This window comes from Pongo abelii, chromosome 20 (genome assembly GCF_028885655.2).
Source record: "Pongo abelii isolate AG06213 chromosome 20, NHGRI_mPonAbe1-v2.0_pri, whole genome shotgun sequence".
Lineage (NCBI taxonomy): Eukaryota > Metazoa > Chordata > Mammalia > Primates > Hominidae > Pongo > Pongo abelii.
In genome coordinates, this window is record NC_072005.2 from 51759966 (window position 1) to 51784559 (window position 24594).

Here is a 24594-nt window from a genome sequence, read left to right on the forward strand (position 1 = left end):
TTTTTTGTATTTTTAGTAGAGATGGGGTTTCACTGTGTTAGCCAGGATGGTCTCGAACCACCCGCCTTGGCCTCCCAAATTGCTGGGATTACAGGAGTGAGCCACCGCACCTGGCCCCCACATATCATTCTCTTAACTATTTGGCGTGGTGGGTCCTTACTGTATTTTATTGGCTATTTGATCCTTTGAAGGACATTTTTTTCAGTTGTTCTCAACAGGAAGGTCCGAATAATCTAACTCACCTTCCCCACAAGATTCAAATCCAGGTCTTTTTGATTCTAAAATCTAAGCATTGAATCACTACCATAATGTATCCTAGTCCTCTGGAAATTCTGATTTCCGGAGAAGAATGTCAGAGACTTAGCTGCCTCTCAATATCCATTTTTCCCTTTCTTTAAACTGAAAATTTAAGATATCCAGCTGGGCGTGGTGGCTCACCCCTGTAATCCCAGCACTTTGGGAAACTGAGGTGGGTGGATTACTGGAGGCCAGGAGTTCGAGAGCAGCCTAGATAACGTGGTGAAACCCCGTCTCTACTAAAATACAAAAATTAGCCAGGTGTGGTGGCGAGTACCCGTAATCCCAGCTACTCAGGAGGCTAAGGCAGGAGAATCATTTGAGCCCGGGAGGCAGAGGTTGCAGTGAGCCGAGATCACACCACTGCACCCCAGCCTGGGCGACAGATCGAGACTGTCTCAAATAAATAAATAAATAATTAAGTGGCTATTTAAAAACTTTAATTACAGGGATTTTTAGTAAAGAGTGTTTTGTTGGGCATATTGCACCCAGCTAAAAGACTGCATTTCCTAGACTCTCATGCAGCCCTTCTGTGGCTAAGTCTGACGGGTGAGATGTATATAGAAGCATAGTGTAGTGCTTCTGGGAGGAAGGGGGCCTCCCTTCCAGCAAAATGGTGATAGTAAAAGCAATATAATCTTGGCTGGGCACGGTGGCTCACTCCTATAATCCCAGCACTTTGGGAGGCTGAGGAAGGAGGATTGCTTGAGCCCAGGAGTTTGAGACCAACCTGGGCAACTCAGTGACCCCATCTGTACCAAAAAAATTAAAAAATTAGCTGGGTATGTAGCGTACACCTGTAGAAAACCCAGCTGCTTGGTAGGTTGAGGTGGGAGGTTTCCTTGAGCCCAGGAGGTTGCTGCAGTGAGCTGTGATTATACCACTGCACTCCAGCCTGGGTGACAGAGAGAGACCCTGTCTCTAAGAGAAAAAAAAAAAAAAAAAAATCTTGTTCAAGCTACTACTATTTTGAGATTTTTCAAATCCAAATTGACACAGATGAGAAGAGTAAAAAATAATCTCAGGCTAAGGGACTTGGCTAGGGATCCCTTCTCTCTCCACTTTTTCCATCCCCCATGCACAGGCCTACAACTCCCCTCTCTTCCCAAACCCTCCCTTCACAACACACAAACCAGTCTGCACACAGCCTTATAAATATTGATTTTATAGAAAGGACCAATTCAAAATTGGTCAGATGCCACACGCTAGAAGCTTCCAGAACCATAATGATGGAAAGAAAAAAAGAAAACAAAAAACAGAGAGAACAAACAAAAATACCCCAGACCAAAATGCCTGAAAAATCAAGGTCCTGGTTGACCAAAGGATTCTTAAAGAAACATGTGGCTGGGGTGAGGAGACCCCAATGCCTGAACGAGAGCCCAAAGTGGAAGGAAAAACAACCCAGAAATGCAAATCCGAAGTCCCTGCCCACGGGGCCCCCCCACGCTGTCAAAAGCGAGGCAAAGGGCTTCACAGCTTTATGGGGGTGGGGTTGATGGCAGTAGCTTAAATAATAACGGGAGGAGGAGGATTTTTATACTTCAGCTTTTCTTTTTCTGCCCCCCTCTTCCTCTATGCGGAAGAGGAGAGACTGGTAGCTTGAGGTTAAGGAGAAAACAGTATTTTCCCCCCACTTCTTTAATAGGCAAACCATCTAGAAATGGCGGACTGTCATGAAAAAAAATGCCAGATCCCACCTGTGACCTGACAGCCCCCAATTCCTAGAGAGGTGAGAGCTGTGGTGTGCCAGGTTAGGAGAGGTGCCAACCTTGGGCGATGCGGCCTCTTGGGAAATAACAGCTCCAGCGAGAAAGAATTGGGGCGAGGGAGAGAATGGGGGCCAGAATGGGGGGACCCTTAAGTGGTACCAAAATTAGCTGCCGTCTGCTTCCTGCTGGTGGGTCCTTGGGGTGGAGAGCATGGCAGGGAGGGGGTTGGGGCTGAATGGAGAAGAAAGTGAGATGCTGATTAAAAAAACACCCTTCTCAGAGGGTCCACGGCCCTGGTTCTGAAGAGTAGAAAATCAACAGGATCAAGCAGAGTGCTTTCCTGGGTCACCCCTGCTGAACCCCAGCTCAGTTCCGGTGAGGGATCAACGCTGCTTGGAGTAGGGGAATGGGCAGGCGGCCCAGTCCGGACCCTCGGCTCCCGGGGGAGAGGGGAGGGGTGGGCGTGGTGGGCTCTCCCCTCCCCTCCCCCGGCTTCACCTCCCCTCCTCCCGGCCGGCCCGGCCCCCGCCCGGCCCATTGCAGGGCAGCACCCAGTTGTTATCGTGGAGGCCCAGGCGGCAGCCGGGCGTCTCGCGGTCGGCTCGGCGGCAGCACATCCAGTAGGAACGTCCGTAAGGCAGGTCATGGTGGTAGGGCTTGGGGTGCCAGCGGCAGAGCGACACGTCGCCCTTCTCGTATCTCTTGCGGCACTGTTTGCACGGGTCATCGCGGTAGAGCGGGTCTCGGCTCCAGCGCGAGTCTGTGGCCCGCACGCCAAACGCCTCGATGATGCCCTTGAAGTGGTGGCAGGTGCACTTCAGGGCGGCCAGCGCGCGCGTGGGCAGGAAGCTGAAGATCTTGACCAGCACGTGCTCGGGCAGCAGCAGCATGTACTGTCGCGGCTCCAGCAGCCGCTGAATCTTGAAGCGGATCTCTAGGAAGTCGTGCGACACGTGCCGGTACAGGCGGCACAAGGAAGTGTCCGCCGTGCCCTCGGCATCGTCTGGGCCGGGCGCAGTGGCCGGGGAGTCGGCCGGGGGTGGCTCCGGGGGCCCGTCCGGCCCGCGGTTCTGGAGAAAGAAGAGCTGGCCCGGAGGCGGCGGCTCCTCCGGGCTGACCGTCAGGCACACAGTCTCCTCCTTCACGTTCTTGGTGCCGTCCTTGCCAAAGAAGATGCACTCATCTACCACGCCCGTCACCACCACGTCCACGTGGAAGCCTGATGCTCCGCAGTCCCGGGCAGGCGGCGGAGGGGGCGCCGGGGGAGTGTCCTCGGGCCTGGCGGGCGCCGGGCTGTCACCCTCGCTGGCCTCGTCCGCCCTGGCCAGCAGGAACTCCACGTTGCTGGGGAGGGCATCCCGCGAGGGGCTGATGAGCTGGTATAAGTCACATGTGATCTTGTCCTTAGCTCGGGCCCCAGGACCTGGGCTGCCAGGGTAGGCACAACCAGGCCTGCCCCCGCCCCCACTGGGCAGGCCGCTGTCTGGTGCACGGGGCTCCCGGCCGTTGGAGATGCGGAAGGCGATGCGCACCTCCCCAGGGCCTGGCCCAGGCCGCTCTTCCTTGCGGAGGCCCTTGGTGGGAGGGCTGTCCCTCTGCGCTTCAAAGTGGGCCACGGCCTCGGCTACACGGCTGCAGTCCCCACCACCGGACCGCCGTTCAGATCCCACCCCCTTGGCCGGTCCACCTTGCTCGGCGGACACAAAGACTACAGGCGCTGGGGTGGTCGGTCGTGGGTAGCTCTGCAGGGCCAGGGCTGCCCGCTGTTCCACCAGGGCCACCATCTCGGCCACAGAGAGCAGGTCGACGTCCTCACCGGCTGAGGTGGGGCCCTCCTCAGTAGCAGGGAGGCCCTCCCGGCCCCCCGGGTCGGGAGGAGCCTTGGTAGGGTCAAGACAGCGCCTCCGCCGCTTGGCCTTGGAGCTATCGCTGCCCCAGTGCCCCTTAACCTTCATGGAGCTGGCCCGGCTGCCCCCACCACACTGGTGAGCCACAAAGAAGGCCACCTTCTCCTTTGTATTCCCGGGCTTGATGACATACCACGTGTCCAGGAGGACTCGACCCTCATCACCAGCAGCTGCTGCTGAGAGGAGCGGAGCCGGCTGGGAGGCAGGGACCTCGGTGGCCAAGGCGGGTGGTGTGTTCTCTGAGTGGGCAGGCCCATGGTCTGGCTCCGCCCCACCACCAGGCTCAGGGCAGGCTGATGGCTTTAGGGCCGCAGAAGGCGGGCGCGGCTGGTTCTGTGAGTAGGTGCCAAACGGCCGGGGGCACCATAGTTGGAAGGGCAGGAGGCTTCCGCGGTCCATGCTGGGGGATGATGGCAGACAGGCTGGGCTTCACCGCATCTCAGGACCTAGGTGGTGGTGGGAGGCTCCACATGCCACCTGGAGACAGGAAGAGGAGGTTGGGGAGCTAGGGGGACAGCCTTTCTTCCCAGGACCACCCCAACCTCCACCTCTCCTTAGACCAAACCAGACCATCAAGAACTCTATTCCTGGCCGGGCGCAGTGGCTCATGCCTGTAATCCCAGCACTTTGGGAGGCTGACGCGGGCAGATCACCTGAGGTCAGGAGTTTGAGACCAGCCTGGCCAACATGGTGAAACCCCATCTCTACTAAAAATACAAAAATGTGCTGGGCGTGATGGTCCATGCCTGTAATCCAAGCTACTCGGGAGGCTGAGGCACGAGAATCGCTTGAACCTGGGAGGTGGAGGTTGCAGAGAGACGAGATAGTACCATTACACTCCAGCCTGGGCAACAAGAGTGAAACTCCATCTCAAAAAAAAAAAAAAAAAAAAAAAAAAGAACTCTATTCCCACTGCCATGCTCAGGTGAGCAGACAGAGGTTGCAGAGGGGATGAGAGATGCCCTTTTAACTTGCAGAGTGGGACCCTAACTGGCAGCATGCTCCAACCCCATAGATCCTACCCCACTGCCCAACTGCCTTGGCCCACAATCCAGAGGCCTTTAAACTGCCATAACTTTTACACTTAAGTGAAAGGACCACTGACAGACAAGGTCCTTTTTCTATCTGCTCACTCAGTAGCTCGTTCTTGAAAAGACAGAAATTCCCAGCCCCACCCACAGCTATGGCTGCTTAAACCCACAGACAGAGGAACGAAATGGGCTGGGATGGGGAAGAAAATCTAAGGTCAGATTCAGACAAGCACTTATTAAGAAATCGGCTTTTCTTTTTTTTTCAGGTCGTGGGGCTTAATGAGAATTTATTAAGGCTGTGTGTCCTCAGTCAGAAAAATGCACACCCTTGCAAAGACAGTACAGGTGATTCCCTAAAACACAGCCATGGACCCGTGGAGTAAGAGAGCCTGTTCTAGAGCCTAGGAGGAGTTCCAGGCTGCAGGGAGCAATGATGGCACCACTGCACTCCAACCTGGGTGACAGAGTGAGACCCTCTAAAAAACAGAGAACAAAGCCGGGTGTGGTGGCTTGTGCCTGTAATCTTAGCTTTGGGAGGCTGAGGTGGGCAGACTGCTTGAGCCCAGGAGTTTGAGACCAGCCTGGACAAAATCCATCTCTACGAAAAAAGATACAAAAATTAGCCGGGTGGGGTGGGGCGCACCTGTAGTCCCAGCTACTTGGGAGGCTGAGGTGGGAGGATCGCTTGAGCCCAGGAGGTCGAGGCTGCAGTGAGCTGTGATGCTGTGATCATACCACTGCACTCCAGCCTGGGTGACTGAGAGAGAACCCAACTTGGGGGAAAAAAAAAAAAGAAAAAACGAGGGGGCCTGTTCTAGCCTAGCTTTCTCCTCAAGCTGCACACAGATAAACAGAGGCTCAGAGTGGGGAAGGGTGACATAGCTAAGATTACAGTGGGTCCGGAGCAAAAAGAAGCTCTCAACTTGATTTCTGGACTCTTCAATTTAGGGCTCTGTTAATTACTATTTTATTTTGGAATGACTTGATGTGAATGACCTAATCTGGAGGCAATCTTGCGCATGAGTCCGATATGATCACTTTCACTGCAGTTTGAACCTACTAAGTAACATATGCCTCAATCTTTCTCTGGCTCATCTCCCTCCAGACAGCTCAAAACCAAAATGACCCTTTAAACCTTGAAACTTCCACATGCCTACAGGCCAGAGAGGTCAGCAAACTGTGGCCCAGAAGCCAAATCCAGCTCGCTGTCTTTGTAAATAAAGTTTTATTGAAACATGCTCATTTGTTTATGGATGCTTTCATCTTCAACAGCAGAGCTGAATAGCAGAACAAAGACCACATGGCCTGCAAAGCTTAAAATACCCATTATCTGGCTCTTTATGGAAAAAGTTTGCCAACTCCTGCAGTACAGACTGTCCCTCTAAATTCAAGCAATTCCAGGCTGGGCGCAGTGGCTCACGCCTATAATCCCAGCACTTTGGGAGGCCGAGGCAGGCGGATCATCTGAGGTCAGGAATTCGAGATCAGCCTGGCTAACATGGCAAAACCCCGTCTCTACTAAAAATACAAAAATTAGCCAGGCGTGGTGGTGCACGCCTGTAGTCCCATCTACTTGGGAGGCTGAGGCAGGAGAAGAGCTTGAACCGGGAGGCGGAGGTTGCAGTGAACTGAGATCTTGCCATTGCACTCCAGCCTGGGCGACAAGAGCTAAACTCCGTCTCAAAAAAAAAAAAAAAAAAAAGGAAAACAAAACAAAATCCAGACAGCCTCCAAGCACTCACAGGTACCAGTAAACACAGAGAATCCCCATGTCAAGAATCTTTATCTCCACTCCATAATCCCCAATCCCACCTACCCCTCAAATACTTACAGTCCCTGCTGTAATCTCAGCTCAGTGTTAAAAATATCACTCCACAGCCTCCAAAACCTATAGATGGCTGTTTACCAACCACCAATTCACATACATGTTGAGTATCTCAAATCTGAAAATCCAAAATGCTCCCAAATTCAGAACTTTTTGAGTGCCAAGATGACACTGATAGGATATGCTCATTAGAGCATTTCAGATTTTCAGACTTGGCATACTCAACTGGTAAGTATAACGCAAATATTCAAAATCCGAAGAAATCCAAAATCCGAAACACTTTTGGTCCCAAGATTTTCGGGTAAGGGATACCTGACCTGTATATCCAACTGCCCAGGGAGGCAGGCTAACACAGCAAAAGCCAGTCTCTACAGATGCCATCCTGCTACAACCTGGCCACCCCCTCAAGTCCCCTAATCAGTTCCAACCTTACCCCCAGCATCTCAATGTCCTTCCCCAAATATCGAAAACCTTTCAAATACTACTTTAAACCACCGAACCTAAAAATATCCTCTCCAGCACTGAAGGGCCGAATCTCAGTCAATCTCTCACAGATCCCAACACAGCAATTCCCCAACCTATGTCATAAACAACCACTCTTCCGGAATCCTATACTCCCCGCAACCCTCCTCCATTATCTCCTAATTCCACTAGAAGCCTCCAACAGCAGACGAACTCTTTGAAAACACAAAAGCTCCCTAACACTTTAAGATGAATCTTAAACCATAAAAATGTTTCACAAAGCCAAAAAAAAAAAAAGAAACCTCACAAATGTTACAATAGCAGACATGTGACATGTGCTTACTGCACGCTCGCTGCGAGCTTACTAGGTACTGCGCTAACAATTCCTAATCCTCCTTGGTCCCTAGGAAGCAGGTAGTGTTATTAATGCCTAGTTCCCGATGAGACACGGGTGAAATCTCCTGTCCGGGTTCAGACAGGTAGAAAGTCAAGACGCAAGCCCAGACATTCCAGCTCCAGGACTGGTACTCTCAGGCTCTTTGCTTCTGTCTCTCCGGGAGCTCCCCAAATCCTATAGCCAACAAACACTCCAAAACACAAAGGGAACCCGATCCCGAAAACACAACCGAACCTTCTGCATTACAAACGAACCCAAACTCCAAGGTGCCCCTTAAGCGCAAGGGAACCCCAAAAGTATCCCCTAAACCCACGTTAAAACTTCCCCAAGCCCCAGAACATTTTGCAAATGGAAAAGGAACCCCCAAATCTTGTAACCGCCCCCCCAAAGAAACCTTCCAAACCCCTCAGGTGACCCTCGAAACCTATACATGCCCCCAAGGAGCCCTCACCCGCAGCCCCCCCAGGCGGCGGGAGAAGGCTGCAGCCCACACGCATGCGCGCGAAAGGTAAAAGGGCCCGCCCCCTCGCTCCTTCCCTCCGGCCACCGCGCGGGCAGACGAGCAACTAGCTTCCCTCCGCCCCTTTGTTGACAGACGCGCGCGTGACGCTCTCAGCCAATGAGCGGCCGCCATTCGGGGCCGTGCCCATATAAGGCAGGCCTTGGCGAAGGGGCCCAACTTCGAAATAGGGAGGAGTAGGCGAGAGGTGACGGGAGTGGGTGGTGGGGTAGACACAGCCGGATGCAAGGGAGCGTGGAACAACTCCTAACGTCCAGCTAAACGGAACAAGGTCAGGGCAAAGGCCACGACACTCCAGGGGAGGCTTATTACACCACGTTCCCTCGAACAGAAGCCCTGATTGACGCTTGAGACTTAAAGGGCCAGGCAGCCCGGGGATTAAGAACACCAAGGCGGAAGGAAGCAGGCGGAGAGATCAGAGTATCCAGCTTTGGTTGGGAACTATGGAGGCGTGGGGCGGGGGGGGGGGGGGCGCTGAGGATTTCCGCGGGGGGAATTGGGCATCGGGATAACCCCACCCTGAAAAACAAATGGACAGAACCCTACGAAGGTTCCCACGGCAACTCAAAACAAGCCTCTAGGCCTGGCATTCAAGGCTCAAGCCGTGTAGCCATTCGGAGCTGCCAGTTCAGCTTTTCCAAACAGGCGCCCCAAACCTGGCTCACTTAGTACAAAAGAGCAGCCAGAAAAGTCCTGTTAAAGCACAGTCCTATAAACCTGAACCCGTCCCTATCCTGGTGAGAACCTGCCATGGCTCCCCAGTGCCCTCTGGAAAACACCCAGGTACCCCACCTGTCCAGTCGCATCCCTCCCCACTCCTCCACCCCGCAGGCAATACCCCAGTGCACCCTGGGGGGCACCTGATCTGGCATACATAGAATACTTAGGCCCCATCTGATCCCCGTAGGAGTGATCGTCTCCACGGTATGGATAAAGAAACTGACGCAGTGCAGGTCTCCTGACCACAAGGTCACACAGAGCTGGAGTGTGAGCTGGAGCAGGGATATGAAGCCAGGGAATCTGATTTCCCAGTCACTGTGCCCTACTGTTTCACTATATATTCCCTGGGGTTTCAGCTCGACCACCCCTCCTCTAGGAAGCTGACACCCCCCAATCCCCCAGGCCAGGTCAGGCTTCACCCAGGGCGTCCATGCGTTGGGCTCATTGCTATCTATTCCTCAAAGTCACCCAGCTCTTGCCTTCCCTGGTCTCTGCATTTACTGTTCCCACCAACTGCAATACATTCCCCCCTCTGCAAGGCTCAATTCCTTACTTCATTCAGGTCTGTGTTCAAATGCAGTTTTAATAGAGAGGCCTTCTCCAACTCCCTTCCTGGAAATCACCCACCTGCCCAGAGGGGACCTCTGGGTTCCCTCTTCCCTGCCTACTCTGGGTCATCATTGTCTGGGGTGGGTCTCTGTCCCCCACTGTGATCCTCCTGTGGAGATTGGGCCAGGAAGGGGAGAAGGGCCTGAGACAGGATCTTCTAACTCCCCCAACACTGAGCCCAGCATAAGGCCCTACACTAGGTCAGCCTTCAGCAACTACTCCATGAAAATCTATTCATTGTAAAACATTGTGAACCAAAAATATGGAAAATCAAAAGATGGCAAAAAACTGGCTGGGAAAACACGAACCAAGAGACAAGTAGAGGAGTAACATTACCCCTCAAAAAACAAAAAACAAAAAACTTGGCCAGGCACGGTGGCTCACACCTGTAATCCCAGCACTTTGGGAGGCAGAGGGGGGAAGATCCCTTGAGCTCAGGAGTCTGCGACCAGCCTGGACAACATGGTGAAACCCCATTGCTACAAAAAATACACAAATTAGCAGGGTGTGGTGGCGTGTGCCTGTAGTCCCAGGTACTCAGGAGGCTGAGGTGGGAGGATTGCTTGAGCCCAGGAGGAAGAGGCTGCAGTGAGCTGAGATCGGGCCACTGCACTCCACTCTGAGTGACAGCATGAGACTGTCTTAAATTAAAAATCAATTAATTAAATAAATAAAAAATAAATAAACTGACAAAAGCAATGGATGATGACAAAACAACATGACCCATTATTTACTTCTCTACATGAGTCCCTAGGGCTGGGGGAGGGAGGTGGAAGTGACCCATTATACACAAAAGTTCTCAACATACATGATCCAAATACTATGGCCTCCAAATAGATAAAGCAAAAAATGATCATCTCTACACATGACAGCCATAAACTTATAAAATGACAAGGGAAAGTTTGTTAAATCCACAATTGATAGGGAAAACTTAACATATTTCTAAGAAAAGACTGCTTGGGAAAATTAGTAAGGACCCGAACCACGCAATCTACACCCTTGGTTGAATGCCCCCAACAATTAAATAATCCACATATTTACATCCCTAGCATACATACATGGTGCATTTGCAAAAACTTGTCTCTGACATTCACTGTGGTCCTGCATGCTGGCCATTGTTGGGTGCTGGAACACACAGGTGACACTGAGCTCCCCAGGAATGGCTCATGGGAAAGGGGTCAGACATCCAAATAAACAGTCAGAACCAACATGAATATATTAGAAAATGATCATCACAACAGCAGTCAATACTCCAGCACTCCACAAATATGAACTTGTTTGATTCTTCTATCTCCTATTTTTAATTTTGTGTTGAAGACAAGGAAACTGAGGCAGAGAATGGCTAAGTAATTGCCCTCATTTATAGCTTTGTGGCAGAACTCTGTTTTTGTGAGTGTGTGTTTTGTTTTTTGTTGTTTTCTGAGACGGTCTCACTGTCACCCAGGCTGGAGTGCAATCTCGCCTCACCGTGGCCTCAATCTCCTGGGCTCAAGTGATCCTCCCATCTCAGCTGCCTTCTTTTTTTTTTGAGACGGAGTCTTGCTCTGTTGCCCAGGCTGGAGTGCAATAGTGTGATCTCGGCTCACTGCAATCACTGCAACCTCTGCCTCCCGGTTCAAGCGATTTGCTTGCCTAAGCCTCCCAAGTAGCTGGGACTACAGGTGTGCGCCAAATTTTTTATTTTTAGTAGAGATGGGGTTTCACCATGTTGGCCAGGCTGGTCTCGAACTCCTGACCTCAGGTGATCCACCCCACCCTGGCCTCCCAAAGTGTTGAGATTACAGGCATGAGCCACTGCGCCCGGCCTAATATTTGTATTTTTAGTAGACACAGGGTTTCACCATGTTGATCAGGCTGGTCTTGAACTCCTTACCTCAAGTGATCCACCCACCTCAGCCTCCCAAAGTGCTAGGATTACAGGTGTGAGCCACTACGCCCAGCCTATCCCAGCCTTTTGAGGCGCTGAAACCACAGGTATATACCACCATGCCCAGCTAATTTTTACATTTTTTTGTACAGATGAGGTCTCACTATGTTGCCTAGGCCAGTCTTGAACTCTTGAGCTCAAGCAATCCTCCACCTTGGCCTCCCCAAGTGCTGGGACTACAGGCAGGAGCAACCACACCAAGTCAGAACTTAGAATCAAAGATCAGCTGACTCCAGAGCTCAAGGTCTAAACTACAATATACACATCATCCTGGCTGGGCGCAGTGGCTCACGCCTGTAATGTGGTGGCAGGCTCCTGTAATCCCAGCTACTCAGGAGCTTGAGGCAGGAGAATTGGAGAATTGCTTGAACCCAGGAAGCGTGGCTGCAATGAGCTGAGATTGCACCACTGCACTCCAGCCTGGGTGACAGAGCAAGACTCTCAGAAAAAAAAAAAAAAAAGAAGTGAAGGGGGTTAAAAAACAACAGAATAAACCAAACTAATAAGGAAAAATAGGCCAGGTGTGGTGGCTCACGCCTGTAATCCCAGCACTTTGGGAAGCTGAGGCAGACAGATCGCTTAAGCCAGTGAATCTGAGACCAGCCTGGGCAACATGGCAAAACCCTGTCTCTACTAAAAATACAAAAATTAGCCAGCATGTGCCTGCAGTCACAGCTACTCAGGAGGCTGAAGTGGGAGGATCGCTTGAGCCCGGAAGTGGAGGGTGCAGTGAGCTGAGATTGTGCCACTGCACTCCAGCCTGGGTGACAAAGCGAGACCTTGGCTCAAAAACACCAAAACAGAAAGAAAGAATGGAAAAATAATGATAAATAGTAAAGCGTAGATGTCTGACCCCACCCCGCTTCCCCATCCCCACCCTTAGTCAGATGACCCTGCTCCCCATCATAGGGCCAGGGTCACACCCAGCACAAGGCACTTGCCCAGTTACACGGGAATTGGTGGCAGGACACCAGGGTTTCGTTCCTGGTCCTGTTCCTTTTTTTTTTTTTTGACAGGGTCTCGCTCTGTCATCCAGGCTGGAGTGCAGTGGCACGATCTTGGCTCACTCGAACCTCTGCCTCGTGGGTTCAAGCAATTCTCCTGCCTCAGCCTCCCAAATAGCTGGGACTACAGGTGCCCGCCACCACACCCGGCTAATTTGTTATATTTTTAGTAGAGACGGAGTTTCACCATGTTAGCCAGGATGGTCTCGGTCTCCTGACCTCGTGATCTACCCAAAGTGCTGGGATTATAGGCGTGAGCCACCATGCCTGCCCCCCTCCCTTTTTTTTTCTTTTTTTGAGATGGAGTCGTGCTGTTGCCCAAGCTGGAGTGTGGTAACACGATCGCGTCTCACTGTAACCTCCACCTCCCCTGCCTCAGCCTCCTGAGTAGCTGGGATTATAGGCGTCTGCCACCATGCTCGGCTAATTTTTGTATTTTTAGTAGAGACAGGGTTTCACCATGTTGGCCAGGTTGGTCTTGAACTCCTGATCTCAGATGATCCACCCACTTCCCATAGTACTGGGATTATAGGCATGATGCACCGCGCCTGGTCCCTGTTCCTTCTATGCCCTACCCTGCTGCTCCTTTGTCCAGAATCCTGACTCATCCCTACCTCACCCGTGGCTTTTTGGCCTTAGAGTCCACTGGGTCGCCTCCCTTTTAAGTTTTCCTTTCTGACTAATGCTCCCTGAAGGTAGGAATCATCCAAGCCCTGAGATCCTGGAAGCAGACAGGAACCAGACAGGGCCTGCTGGATCCCAGCTTTCCCACTTCTGGCAGTATGACCTCAGGCAGGTTTTTCAGCCCCATGTGCCTCAGTTTCCCCCACTGTAAAATGGCAATAATGACAGCATCCACCCATGGGCTGGCTGACCACCCGGTACCAGTTTGGCACTGAGGAGTAGCTCACGCCTGTAATCCCAGCACTTTGGGAGGCCGAGGTGGGCAGATCACAAGGTCAGGAAATCAAGACCATCCTGGCTAACACGGTGAAACCCCGTTTCTCCTAAAAATACAAAAAATTAGCCGGGTGTGGTGGCGGGCGCCTGTAGTCCCAGCTACTCAGGAGGCTGAGGCAGGAGAATGGTGTGAACCCGGGAGGCGGAGCTTGCAGTGAGCCGAGATTGCTCCACTGCACTCCAGCCTGGGCAACAGAGCCAGACTCCGTCTCAAAAAAAAAAAAAAAAAAAAAAAGTGGGCTGGGTGTGGTGACTCATGCTTGTAATCCCAGCACCTTGGGAGGCTGAAGCCGGCAGATCACTTGAGGTCAGGATGAGACCAGCCTGGCCAACATAGTGAAACCTCGTCTCTACTAAAAATACAAAAAATTAGTTGGGCATAGTGACAGGCGCCTATAATCCCTGCTACTTGGGAGGCTGAGGCAGGAGAATCACTTGAACCTGGGAGGTGGAGGTTGCAGTGAGCTGAGATTGTGCCACTGCACTCTAGACTGGGCTACAGAGGGAGACTCCATCTCAAAAAAATAAATAATTAAACATAAAAATTGAAAGTGAAGGCTGTGGGTGGTGACTCATGCCTTAATCCCAGCACTTTGGGGGTCCAAGGCAGAAGGATCGCTTGAGCCTCGGAGATCAAGACCAGCCTGGGAAACAAAGTGAGACCACATCTCTAAAATAATTTTTTAAATTGGCTGAGCATGGTGGCATGAGCCTGTAGTTCCAGCTACTCGGGAGGCTGAGACAGGAGGATCCGTTGGGCCCAGGAGTGTGAGGCTGCAGTGAGCTATGATCATGCCACTGCACTCCAGCCTGGGCAACAGAGGTGGGCCCTGTCTCTAAGTAAATAAATGAATCAAACACTTGTGGATTACTTAAGGAATGAACGCTAATTTTCCAGAGGAGGAAACTGACGTCCAACAGGATCAAGTGACTTACCCTAGGTCACACAGCTGATGAGAGATGAAGCCAGGACTCAAAGCTGGGCACTCTGGCTTTTTCATTTTGTTTTTGTTTTGTTTTGTTTTTTGTTTGAGATGATCTCACGCTGTCACCCAGGCTGGAGTGCAGCAGTGCTGTCACAGCTCAATATAGCTTCAACCTCCTTGGCCGCCAAGCCCAACTAATTCTTCTCTCTTTTTTTTTTTAGACGCAGTCTCGCTCTGTCCCCCAGGCTGGAGTGCAGTGGCACGATCTCAGCTCACTGCAACCTCTGCCTCCCAGGTTCACGCCATTCTCCTGCCTCAGCCTCCCGAGTAGCTGGGACTACAGGCATGCACCACCACGCCCAGCTAATTTTTGTATTTTTAGTAGAGACAGGTTTTCACCATGTTGTCCAGGCTGGTCTTGAACTCCTGAAACTTGTGCTTTTAGGAGTAAGACAGCTTTACCATAGCAGTTAGAAATACATCATTAAACGTGGTAAAAAATACAATTTTTTTCTTCGTTTCCTAGTACATGTCACAGGTTTTGAAATAAAGATGGTAAAAATACCATTTTGTATGAGTAAGCTTCAGACAAGCACAGCCTGAAAACAAATTTAAGATTTTAAGAAAAGGCAAAATAACTTGGAAAGCAGACAAATGCTCTAAGACAAATAAAGAAGGCAAAGGAAAACAAAAAAGTGTCAGATCACTCCAGGATGGCCAGATGTGACACATAGGATTGGGGACAAGTGAGACACTGGCAACTTTTCCCCAAACCAATAGGTTTTCAGATAATTCAATGAGGGCCGGAGGCAGAATGTTAAAAAATCCATGAAAGCAGTGACAAGCAGGCCAAGCTGGCATAAGGGGCTGAAAATGAATCGGGAATAGAGAAACCCAAACTTGAAAATGAGCACAAATGCCCGCATACTTGCAGAACTGCCCTACCATTATGACAACAGCGAGTTCCCCAATGGCAGGGTCGAGTCTGCACCCAATACAGGTGCTGGCACATGGTAAGTGCTCTATTAACACTTGTGGGCCGGGCTCTGTGACTCATGCCTGTAATCCCAGCACTTTGGGAGGCCGAAGTGGGAGGATCACTTGAGTCCAGGAGTTTGAGACCAGCTTGGGCAATATAGCAAGACTCTGTCTCTACAAAAAAAAATTTCTTTTTTTTTTTTGTTCAAGACGGAGGCTTGCTCGTTACCCAGGCTGGAGTGCAGTGGTGCAATCTCAGCTCACTGCAACCTCCGCCTTCCAGGGTTCAAGTGATTCTTGTGCCTCAGCCTCCGTAGCTGGGACTACAAGCACACGCCACCACGCCTGGCTAATTTGTATTTTTAGTAGAGATGGGGTTTCACCGTGTTGGCCAGGCTGGTCACAAGCTCCTGACCTCATAGAGATCCGCCCACGTAGGCCTCCCAAAGTGCTGGGATTACAGGCATGCGGCCACTGCGCCCCATCAACAACAAAATTTTTTTTTAATTAGCTGGGCATGGTGGCAAGCACCTGGAGTCCCAGATACTCTGGAGGCTGAGGCAGGAGGATCACTTGAGGCCAGGAGGTTGAGGCTGCAGTAAACTGTGATTGCACCATTGTACTCCAGCCTGGGCAACAGAGACAGGCCCTGTCTCTAAATAAATAAATAGGCTGGGCTCGGTGGCTCAACCCTGTAATTCTAGCATTTTGGAAGGCCGAAGCGGGTAGATCACTTGAGCTCAGGAGATCGAGACCAGCCTTGGCAGCATGTATTTTTCATCTCTACAAAAATTAGCCAGGTGTGGTGGCATGCCCCCGTGGTCCCAGCTATTTTGGAGGCTGAGGTGAGAGGATGGCTTAAGCTCAGGAGGTGGAAGTCACAGTGAGCCAAGATAGTGCCACTGCATTCCAGCCCGGGCAACAGAGCCAGACTCTGTCTCAAAAAATAAATGAACAAATAAATAAATAACTAAAACACTTGTGGGCCAGGTGCGGTGGCTCACGCCTGTAATCCCAGCAGTTTGGGCAGGTCGACAGCTTGAGTCGACAGCTTGTTCAGGACCAGCCTAGGCAACATGGCAAAACTGTCTCTACAAAAAATTTTTTAAAAATTAGCCGGGCATGGTGGTGTGCACCTGCAGTCCCAGCTACTTGGAAAGCTGAGGTGGGAGGATGGCTTGAGCCTGGGAGGTAGAGGTTGCAGTGAGCCGAGATTGTACCACTGCACTCCAACCTGGGCAGTAGAGCCAGACTTTGTCTCAAAAATTTAAATAAAAATAAATAAATAAACAAACACATGGACTACTTAAGGAATGAACCCCCATTTTCCAGATTCAAAGCTGGGCACTCTGACTCCAGAGTGCATTTTTCTCTTTGTTTTCTTTTTGTTTTGTTGTTGCTTGATTTTTTTTGTTTGTTTGTTTGAGATGGTCTCGCTGTATCACCCAGGCTATAGTGCAATGGGGCAATCAGAGCTCACTGCAGCTTCCACCTCCTGGGCCCAAGTGATCCTCCCGCCTCAACCTCCAGAGGTGCTGGGACTATAGGCTCATGCCACCAAGCCTGACTAATTTTTTTAAAAAATTTATTTGAGGCTGGGTGCAGTGGCTCATGCCTGTAATTTCAACACTTTGGAGGGCCAAGATGGGCAGATCATTTGAGCACAGGAGTTCAAGACCAGCCTCGGCAACATAGTGAGACCCCGTCTCTACAAAAAAGATACAAAAATTAGCTGTGTGTAGTGGCATGCAACTGTAGTCCCAGCTATTCAGGAGGCTGAGGTGAGAAGATCACTTGAGCCCGGGAAGTTGAGGCTGCAGTGAGCTGAGATTGCACCACCGCACTCCAGCCTGGGAGACAGAGCAAGACTCCGTCTAAAAAAAAAAAAAAAAAAAAAAAAGGCCGGGCACAGTGGCTCACACCTGTAATTCTAGCACTTTGGAAGGTTGAGGCGGGTGGATCACTTGAGGCCAGGGGTTTGGCACCAGCCTGGCCAACATGATGAAATCTCGTCTCTACTAAAAATATAAAAGTTAGCAGGGCATAGAGGTACACACCTGTAATCCCAGCTACTTGGGAGGCTGAGACAGGAGAATTGCTTGAACCCAAGAGGCGGAGGTTGCAGTGAGCCAAGATCATGCCACTGCACTCCAGCCTGGGCAACAAAACGAGACTGTCTGAAAAAAAAAATTGTTTGTAGAGATGAATTTTCCCTGTGTTGCCCAGGCTGGTCTCAAACTCCTGAGTTCCACTGATCCTGCCACCCTGTTAATCCCAGCCTCCCACCTTGGCCTCCCAAAGTGCTAAGATTATAAGCATGAACCACCTTGCCCAGCCTCAGTACCTTTTCTTGAAAGAATAAAAATCATAGAAAGACCTCACACTTATTGAGAGCATAATACACCCCAGGCATTTTATATATGCCACCTCATCAGTTACCACGTCAACTCCTTATGAGAAGCTCAGAGTTTAAATGTGGTCCCATTTTTACATGAGAATACTGAGGCTGGCTGGGCACCGGGGCTCATGCCTGTAACCCCAGCACTTTGGGAGGCGGAGGCAGGTGGATCACTTGAGGTCAGGAGTTCAAGATCAGCCTGGGCAATGCGGTGAAACACTGACTCTACAAAAATTAGGCAGGTGTGGTGACACAGACTTGTAGTCCCAGCTACTCAGGAGGCTGAGGTGGGAGGATCCCTTGATCCTGGGAGGTGGAAGTTGCAGTGAGCCAAGATGACGCCCCTGCATGCGAGCCAGGGCAACAAAGTGAGACCCTGGTTCAAAACAAAAAAAAGGAAAAAAAAAAAAAGAGGTTGGAGCAGTGGCTCACGCCTGTAATCCCAACACTTAGGGATGTTGAGGAGGGTGGATCAACTGAGGTCAGGAGTTCGAGACCAGCCTGGCCAAGATGGTGAAACCTCATCTCTACTAAAAATACAAAAATTAGCTGGGCGTGGTGACACAAGCCTGTAATCTCAGCTACGCAGGAGGCTGAGGCAGAAGACTTCATTTGAACCCGGGAGGCGGAGATTGCAGTGAGCTGAGATCACACCACTGCCCTCCAGCCTGGACAAGAGTGAGACTCTGTCTCAAAAAAAATAAAAAAGGGAAAAGAAAACTGAGACCCAGAGTGGGAATGCAGCTTGGCCAAGGACACACAGCAACAGAAGCAGGGTTTTGACCCTGGGTCTCTCTGAAGCCAATGTTTTCAACCATAAGCTTACTATCACAGCCAATGAATTAAGCCCAGAAAGCTCACAATAAATAAACCAAACTGTTTCAAGGTGAATTTACAAAGTTGTCAAACTGCCCAATGAGGCCTTAATGACCCAAAAGTTAAATGAACAAAAGCAAACTAACAACAACAACAAGAAAAACCTAGTTAGAAATATTTTCTCTTCACTGAAACACCTGGAGTAAGGCCAGACTGGGTATTTGGCAGGGACAGGAATGGGAATGGGGACACATTGAGTTTCTTTGTTCTTTTTTTTTGAGACAGTCTCACTCTGTCACCCAGGCTGGAGTGCAGTGGCACAATCTTGGCTCACTGCAACCTCCACCTCCTGGGTTCAAGAGATTCTCCTGCCTCAGCCTCCTAAGTAGCTGGGACTACAGGCGCCCGCCACCACGCCCGGCTAATAGAGATGGGGTTTTGCCATGTTGGCCAGGCTGGTCTTGATCAAACTCTTGGCCTCGGGCAATCTGCCCTCAACGGCCTCCCAAAGTGTTGGGATTGCAGGCATGAGCCACCATGCCCAGCCCACAGATTGAGTTTGTAAGCAACCTCTCCAGAAGTCATAATTGGATTTAGGAGCCCAGAGGTGAAGGGCAGGGACATGGTGACAACATGAGAGAGAAAAGAGACAGCCTGACATCTTCTCTCTCGGTTCCTCTCTACTGCCTTCTCTTTCCCACTGACATTCAAAAACAACAACTCACACATACTGAGCCCTTCCGTAAGTATTGGAGTAAGGGCTCATAAAGTAAGTTCCACTACACTGCATTATCTTCCCGAAACTTCTCACCTTCCTAGGGTTACTGATCCCATTTTATAGGTGAGACGAACCCAAAAGAAGAACCCTTGCCCAGGGCCAGGTGTGGTAGCTCATGCCTGCAATCCCAACATTTTGGAGGTTGAAGCAGGAAGATCCCTTAAGCCTAGGAATTTGAGACCAGCCTGGGCAACAAAGTAAGACCCGCGTCTCTACAAAAATAAAAATAAAAAATTAGCCGTGTGTAATAAAAAATTACTCCCAGCTACTTGGGAGGCTGAGGTGGGAGGATCGCCTGAGCCCAGGAGGTTGAGGCTGCAGTGAGTCATGATTGTGCCACTGCATTCCGGCCTGTCTGGGCAACAGAGCGAGATCCTGTCTTTAAAAAAACAAAAAGGCCGGGCGCGGTGGCTCACGCCTGTCATCCCAGCACTTTGGGACGCTGGGGCAGGCAGATCACCTGAGGTCGGGAGTTCGAGACCAGCCTGTCCAACATGGAGAAACCCTGTCTCTCCTAAAAATACAAAATTAACTGGACATGGTGGCGCATGCCTGCAATCTCAGCTACTCGGGAGGCTGAGGTGAGAGAGTTGCTTGAACCCGGGAGGCAGAGGTTGCAGTGAGCCGAGATTGCACCATTGCACTCCGCCTGGGCAACAAAAGCGAAACTCCGCCTCAAAAAAAACAAAACAAAACAAAACAAAAAAACATAAAAATAAAAATAAAAATAGGGCCAGGAGCAGTGGCTCACGCCTGTTAATCCCAGCACTTTGGGAGGCCGAGGCAGGTGGATCACCTGAGGCCAGGAGTTCAAGACCGGCCTGACCAACATGCAGAAACCCTGTCTCTAGTAAAACTACAAAAATTAACCAGGGCATGGTGGCACATGCCTATAATCCCAACTACTCAGGAGGCTGAGGCAGGAGAATTGCTTGAACCTGGGAGGTGGAGGTTGCAGTGAGCCGAGATTGCGCCATTGCACTCCAGCCTGGGCAACAAGAGCGAAACTCCGTCTCAAAAAATAATAATACTTAAAATTAAAAAAATAAAAATAGGCCAGACACTTGGCTCACGCCTATAATCCTAGCACTCTGGGAGGCCGGGGCGGGTGGATCGCTTGAGGTCAGGAGTTCGAGACCAGCCTAGCCAACTGGTGAAGCCCCGTCTCTACTAAAAATGCAAAAATTAGCCAGGCATAGTAGCGCGAGCCTGTAATCCCAGCTACTCAGGAGACTGAGGCAGGAGAATCGCTTGAACCCGGGAGGCAGAGGCTACAGAGCCATACCACTGCACTCCAGCCTGGGTGACGGAGGGAGACTGTCTCTAAATAAATAAATAAATAAAAATAAAAGACTTGCCTAAGGTCATATAGCAAGTAAATGGCAGAACTAATATTCTAGACTGCTTTGTTCTCTGTCTCTACTCATCACATTGTATATTTCAGTATGGAGAGGGGACTAAATTATAGTGCTGAAAGCACAGATTCTGAACCAGGCTGCCAAGATCGGAATCCTGAGTCTAGCAATTAATGCTAGATAGCCTTGGGAAAGTTGCTTAATTTCTCTGTACCTCTGCTTCTTTTCTGTAAAATGGAGAAAATAACAGCACCTACCCCTCAGGAGTGTTACCAGAATTAAATGAGTTAATGTGTACAAACAGCTAAGGACAGGGCCAGGCATTTTGTAAAACAATAAGCGTTAGCTGTAATCCACAGTGGGGAGCCCCTACATGCTTCTGAGCTGGGGTGTGTGCCCAGATCAGTGCCAGCTTTTCAGAAAACGCCTCTGGGACTAGACTGGAAAGGAGGAAATCCATTAGCACCTGTAACCCAGTCACATTCCGGGGACGGAGAACTTCCCACCAACAGCTCTGAGACTGAAACTTCACAGCCCAGCTCTCCCACTAATAGTAACGATTTTAATGACTCCCTTTAACCCCGTTCTCAGAGGCATGCTTGCTGTTCCCATACTACAGATAAGGGCACTGAGGCTCACAGATTTGTCCACGGCACAAAAGGGTGGGAGAATAGGGGATGTGAATGCTGTACTTCTCATAGGGATAAACCATTACACTCTTCTAAATTCCACCGGGGAAGTGAGGGTGCGAAAGCCTGTCTTGATGGCCCTTTCTGGCCATATTATCCTACAGTTCTGTGCCTGTCCAGCTTACCGGGAGTCTCTGGCGGGACTAGGGAAATTATCACTACATCCAGGCCCCTAATTTCACGCTCCTTACCCCACCCTCAGTCCTGGAGCCTAAACCCACACTCTATCCTACCACTGATTTCTCCCTCCCACCTCCTCAACTTGCCTTCCTGCCCCCAATCCGATCCAGAGGCCTCAACCCCTTGCGTCCACCGTTCGCCTGTCCCTTGGAGCTTCCAGACCCCCTCACTCATCCTAACCCTGATCCTCATACCCTCGCCGCAGGTTAACCCCCCATCGAAATCGACCCCTTCAGGGCCTCTACCTGGATGTCCAGCCCCGTCTCCAACTCGGGGCCCACTTCCCCAGCTCTGAGCCCCTTTGCAATCAATTCCAAAGCTCCACTCCCACCCCACCTCCAAGACCCCTCCCCAAGCCACCATTCTTCTACTCCTACCTCCGGCTCCCATTCCTCCCAATCCTCTCCCCCAGGCAATCTCCCCTCACCTAGCCCCTTCTTTCGCCCCTGCCTCTTCCTCCTCGTCACCCGGTCCCGAACCCCCGTCCCGACTCTCCAGCGCCCCCGGCCCGCGCCTGGGCTCTCACCATCGCCGCGCGCTGCATCTCCCTCGGCTACGCGGGTTTCCCCCACTCGCTCCTCTCCAGCCTCCCCTTCCGGGTTCTCGTCCCGAAGCCCGCTGGGAATTGAAGTCCGGGCAGCCACGGACTACATCCCCCAGAAGGCAGCACGGTCAAGCTTGGAGGTGGGGTGGGAAGCAAATTAGGCGGGCGGAGGAAAAGAACGACTCGAACTCCCGGGAGACAAAGCCGGGGAGGACTTGGCAGCGCAAGCGCAGGGCGCTTCCCCGCTGGGCGCGCTGGGAGATGGAGTCTAGCCAGGAGGGCTCCATTTTTGCCCGAGGCCCTTGGGAAGGGAATTGAGAATATTGCAATAGGGTGTTGGTGAGGGGTGGGTGGAGAGTTGGGGAAGAGCAAATTTATTGATTCATTTGTGCCGATCAACACAATAGCTAACAGCTCCTTGTGCTTTTCCAAACTCCTTCCCATCCATCCCCTTCCTTCTTTTTTTTTTTTTTTTTTTTTTTTTTTTTGAGACGGAGTCTTGCTCTGTCATCCAGGCTGGAGTGCAGTGGCGCAATCTCTGCTCACTGCAACCTCAGCCTCCTGGGTTCAAGCGATTCTCCTGCCTGAGCCTCCTGAGTAGCTGGGATTACAGGAGCCCGCCACCACGCCCGGCTAGTTTTTGTATTTTTAGTAAAAACGGAGTTTCACCATGTTGGTCAGTCTGGTCTTGAACTCCTGACCTGGTGATCTACCCGCCTCGGCCTCCCAAAGTGTTGGGATTACAGGCGTGAGCCACCGCGCCCCGCCCGTCCCCTCTCTTCTTACCTCCTGATTTACAAATGAGAAAATTAAGCCTTAGGAGGAAGGAAAGTCCCATACATTAGGAGTTAGTCCACATCATAGAATAGCAGCTCTCCACATCGCTCCAGCCCAGGAGTTAGAGGCAATGAGCTAGTGTTACACCACCACCCTCCATGCAGTTCAGCCTGGGCGACAGAATGAGACCCTGCTGTCTCTTAAAAAAAAAAAAAGAAGGCCGGGCGCGGTGACTCACGCCTGTAGTCACAGCACTTTGGGAGGCCGAGGCGGGCTGATCACAAGGTCAGGAGATCAAGACCATCCTGGCTAACACACTGAAACCCCATCTCTACTAAAAATACAAAAAATTAGCCGGGCTTGGTGGCGGGTGCCTGTAGTCCCAGCTACTCAGGAGGCTGGGGCAAGAGAATGGCGTGAACCCAGGAGGCGGAGTTTGCAGTGAGCCGAGATCGCGCCACTGCACTCCAGCCTGGAGGACAGAGCGAGATTCCGTCTCAAAAACAAAAAACAAAGAAGAAGAAGAAGCTCCACGAGGGCAGAGATCTTTGTGTACCTTGTTCAAGCACCTAGAACAGCGTAAACATGTGTTCAGTAAATATTTATTGCATCGGAACTATATGCCAGACACCCTGCAGACAACCCTGGTAAGAATTACAATCCCAAATTTATAAGGCAGAAAGAGATTAAGCCTCTTGTCGCTGGCAACACAGCCGAGAAAACGATTTGAACTGAAATGTATTGGATTTCAGGGCTTCTACTCTTGGCTAGGTCGTTAGATCACCTCCCCTTAAGACGTATTTTCCAGGCTGGGTGCGGTGGCTCATGCTTATAATCTCAGCCGGGAGACTGGCTTTAGTCCAGGAGTTTAAGACCAAATTGGGCAGCAAAGTGAGACCCTCGTCTCTACAAAAAAAAAAAAAAAAAGCCCAAATCTTTTATTCTTTTTCTTTTTCTTTTCTTTTTTTTTTTTTTTGAGACAGAGTCTTGCTCTGTCGCCCAGGCTGGAGTGCAGTGGCGATACCAGCTCATTCAACCTCCACCTCCCGGGTTCAAGTGATTCTCTTGCCTCAGCCTCTGGAGTAGTTGGGACTACAGGCGCGCCCCACCACGGCCGGCTAATTTTTGTATTTTTAGCAGAGACGGGGTCTCACCATTGTTGGCCAGGCTGGTCTGGAACTCCTGACCTCAAGTGATCCGCCCGCCTCGTCCTCCCAAGAAGGCCCAATTCAAATGGCCCTCCTCTTTGAATCCTTTCCCAAAGTATTGTTCTCTGCATTAACCGAGTTCCCGTCTCACCGGATTCTCATGGTCTCGGAGGTTCTCACGGTCTTCTCGACTGCACTGGGAAAACAGTGGCTAAGTTCCCACCGTCCAGCCTGGTGCTTGGCACACAGGAGGCCCTCATGAATCACGAACTGAAGGGAAAAGGTGGAAATGGGACACCATAGGGCCAGAAGGGACGCAGGCGAGCTCTCTCTCTCTCTCTTCCTGAGAGTTGGCAGTTGGGGAAACCCAGCCTACTTGGGATGCAAAGGCCCTGGACCACGAGGGTCGTGCAGGGGCGTGACCGCTTAAAAAGGCGGGTGGCTGAGCGGGCGCTGATTGGCCACCTAGCGGCTCACGCCGACCAAGGCCTTGTCAGAAGGCTCGAGGCCGAGCTCACGCTGTGCAAGACGACAGGGCCCTTCCCGAGGCGCGCGTGCGCACGGCCACTTGCACCCTGCCCTTTCAACCCCGTCGTCTCGTGCCCAGCACACTTTGGCTGGAACTGGTGGGGGCGTG

At 51.1% G+C, this 24594-nt stretch overlaps 1 protein-coding gene across 2 annotated transcripts; it reads right to left on the bottom strand.

Annotated features, from left to right (window-relative positions):
- Positions 1–1446: 1446 nt before the first annotated feature.
- FBXO46 (F-box protein 46) lies at positions 1447–22111 on the bottom strand. 2 transcript variants are annotated; one of them, XM_002829425.4, is made up of 2 exons: positions 22015–22111; positions 1447–4390 (listed from the first exon to the last, which is right to left on the bottom strand). In XM_002829425.4, the coding sequence occupies exon 2, from the start codon at positions 4310–4312 to the stop codon at positions 2501–2503; it is 1812 nt and encodes a 603-aa protein (XP_002829471.1). In that variant the 5' UTR covers positions 4313–4390; positions 22015–22111; the 3' UTR covers positions 1447–2500. The 2 variants fall into 2 exon arrangements, with proteins under 2 accessions (XP_002829471.1, XP_024094055.1); XM_024238287.3 differs by lacking the exon at positions 22015–22111 and adding an exon at positions 5588–8046.
- Between the last annotated feature and the right edge of the window lie 2483 nt (positions 22112–24594).

What these genes read in the sequence shown, in the direction of transcription:
- FBXO46 (XM_002829425.4), bottom strand. Translation starts at nt 4,312, where the DNA reads ATGGACCGCGGAAGCCTCCTGCCCTTCCAACTATGGTGCCCCCGGCCG.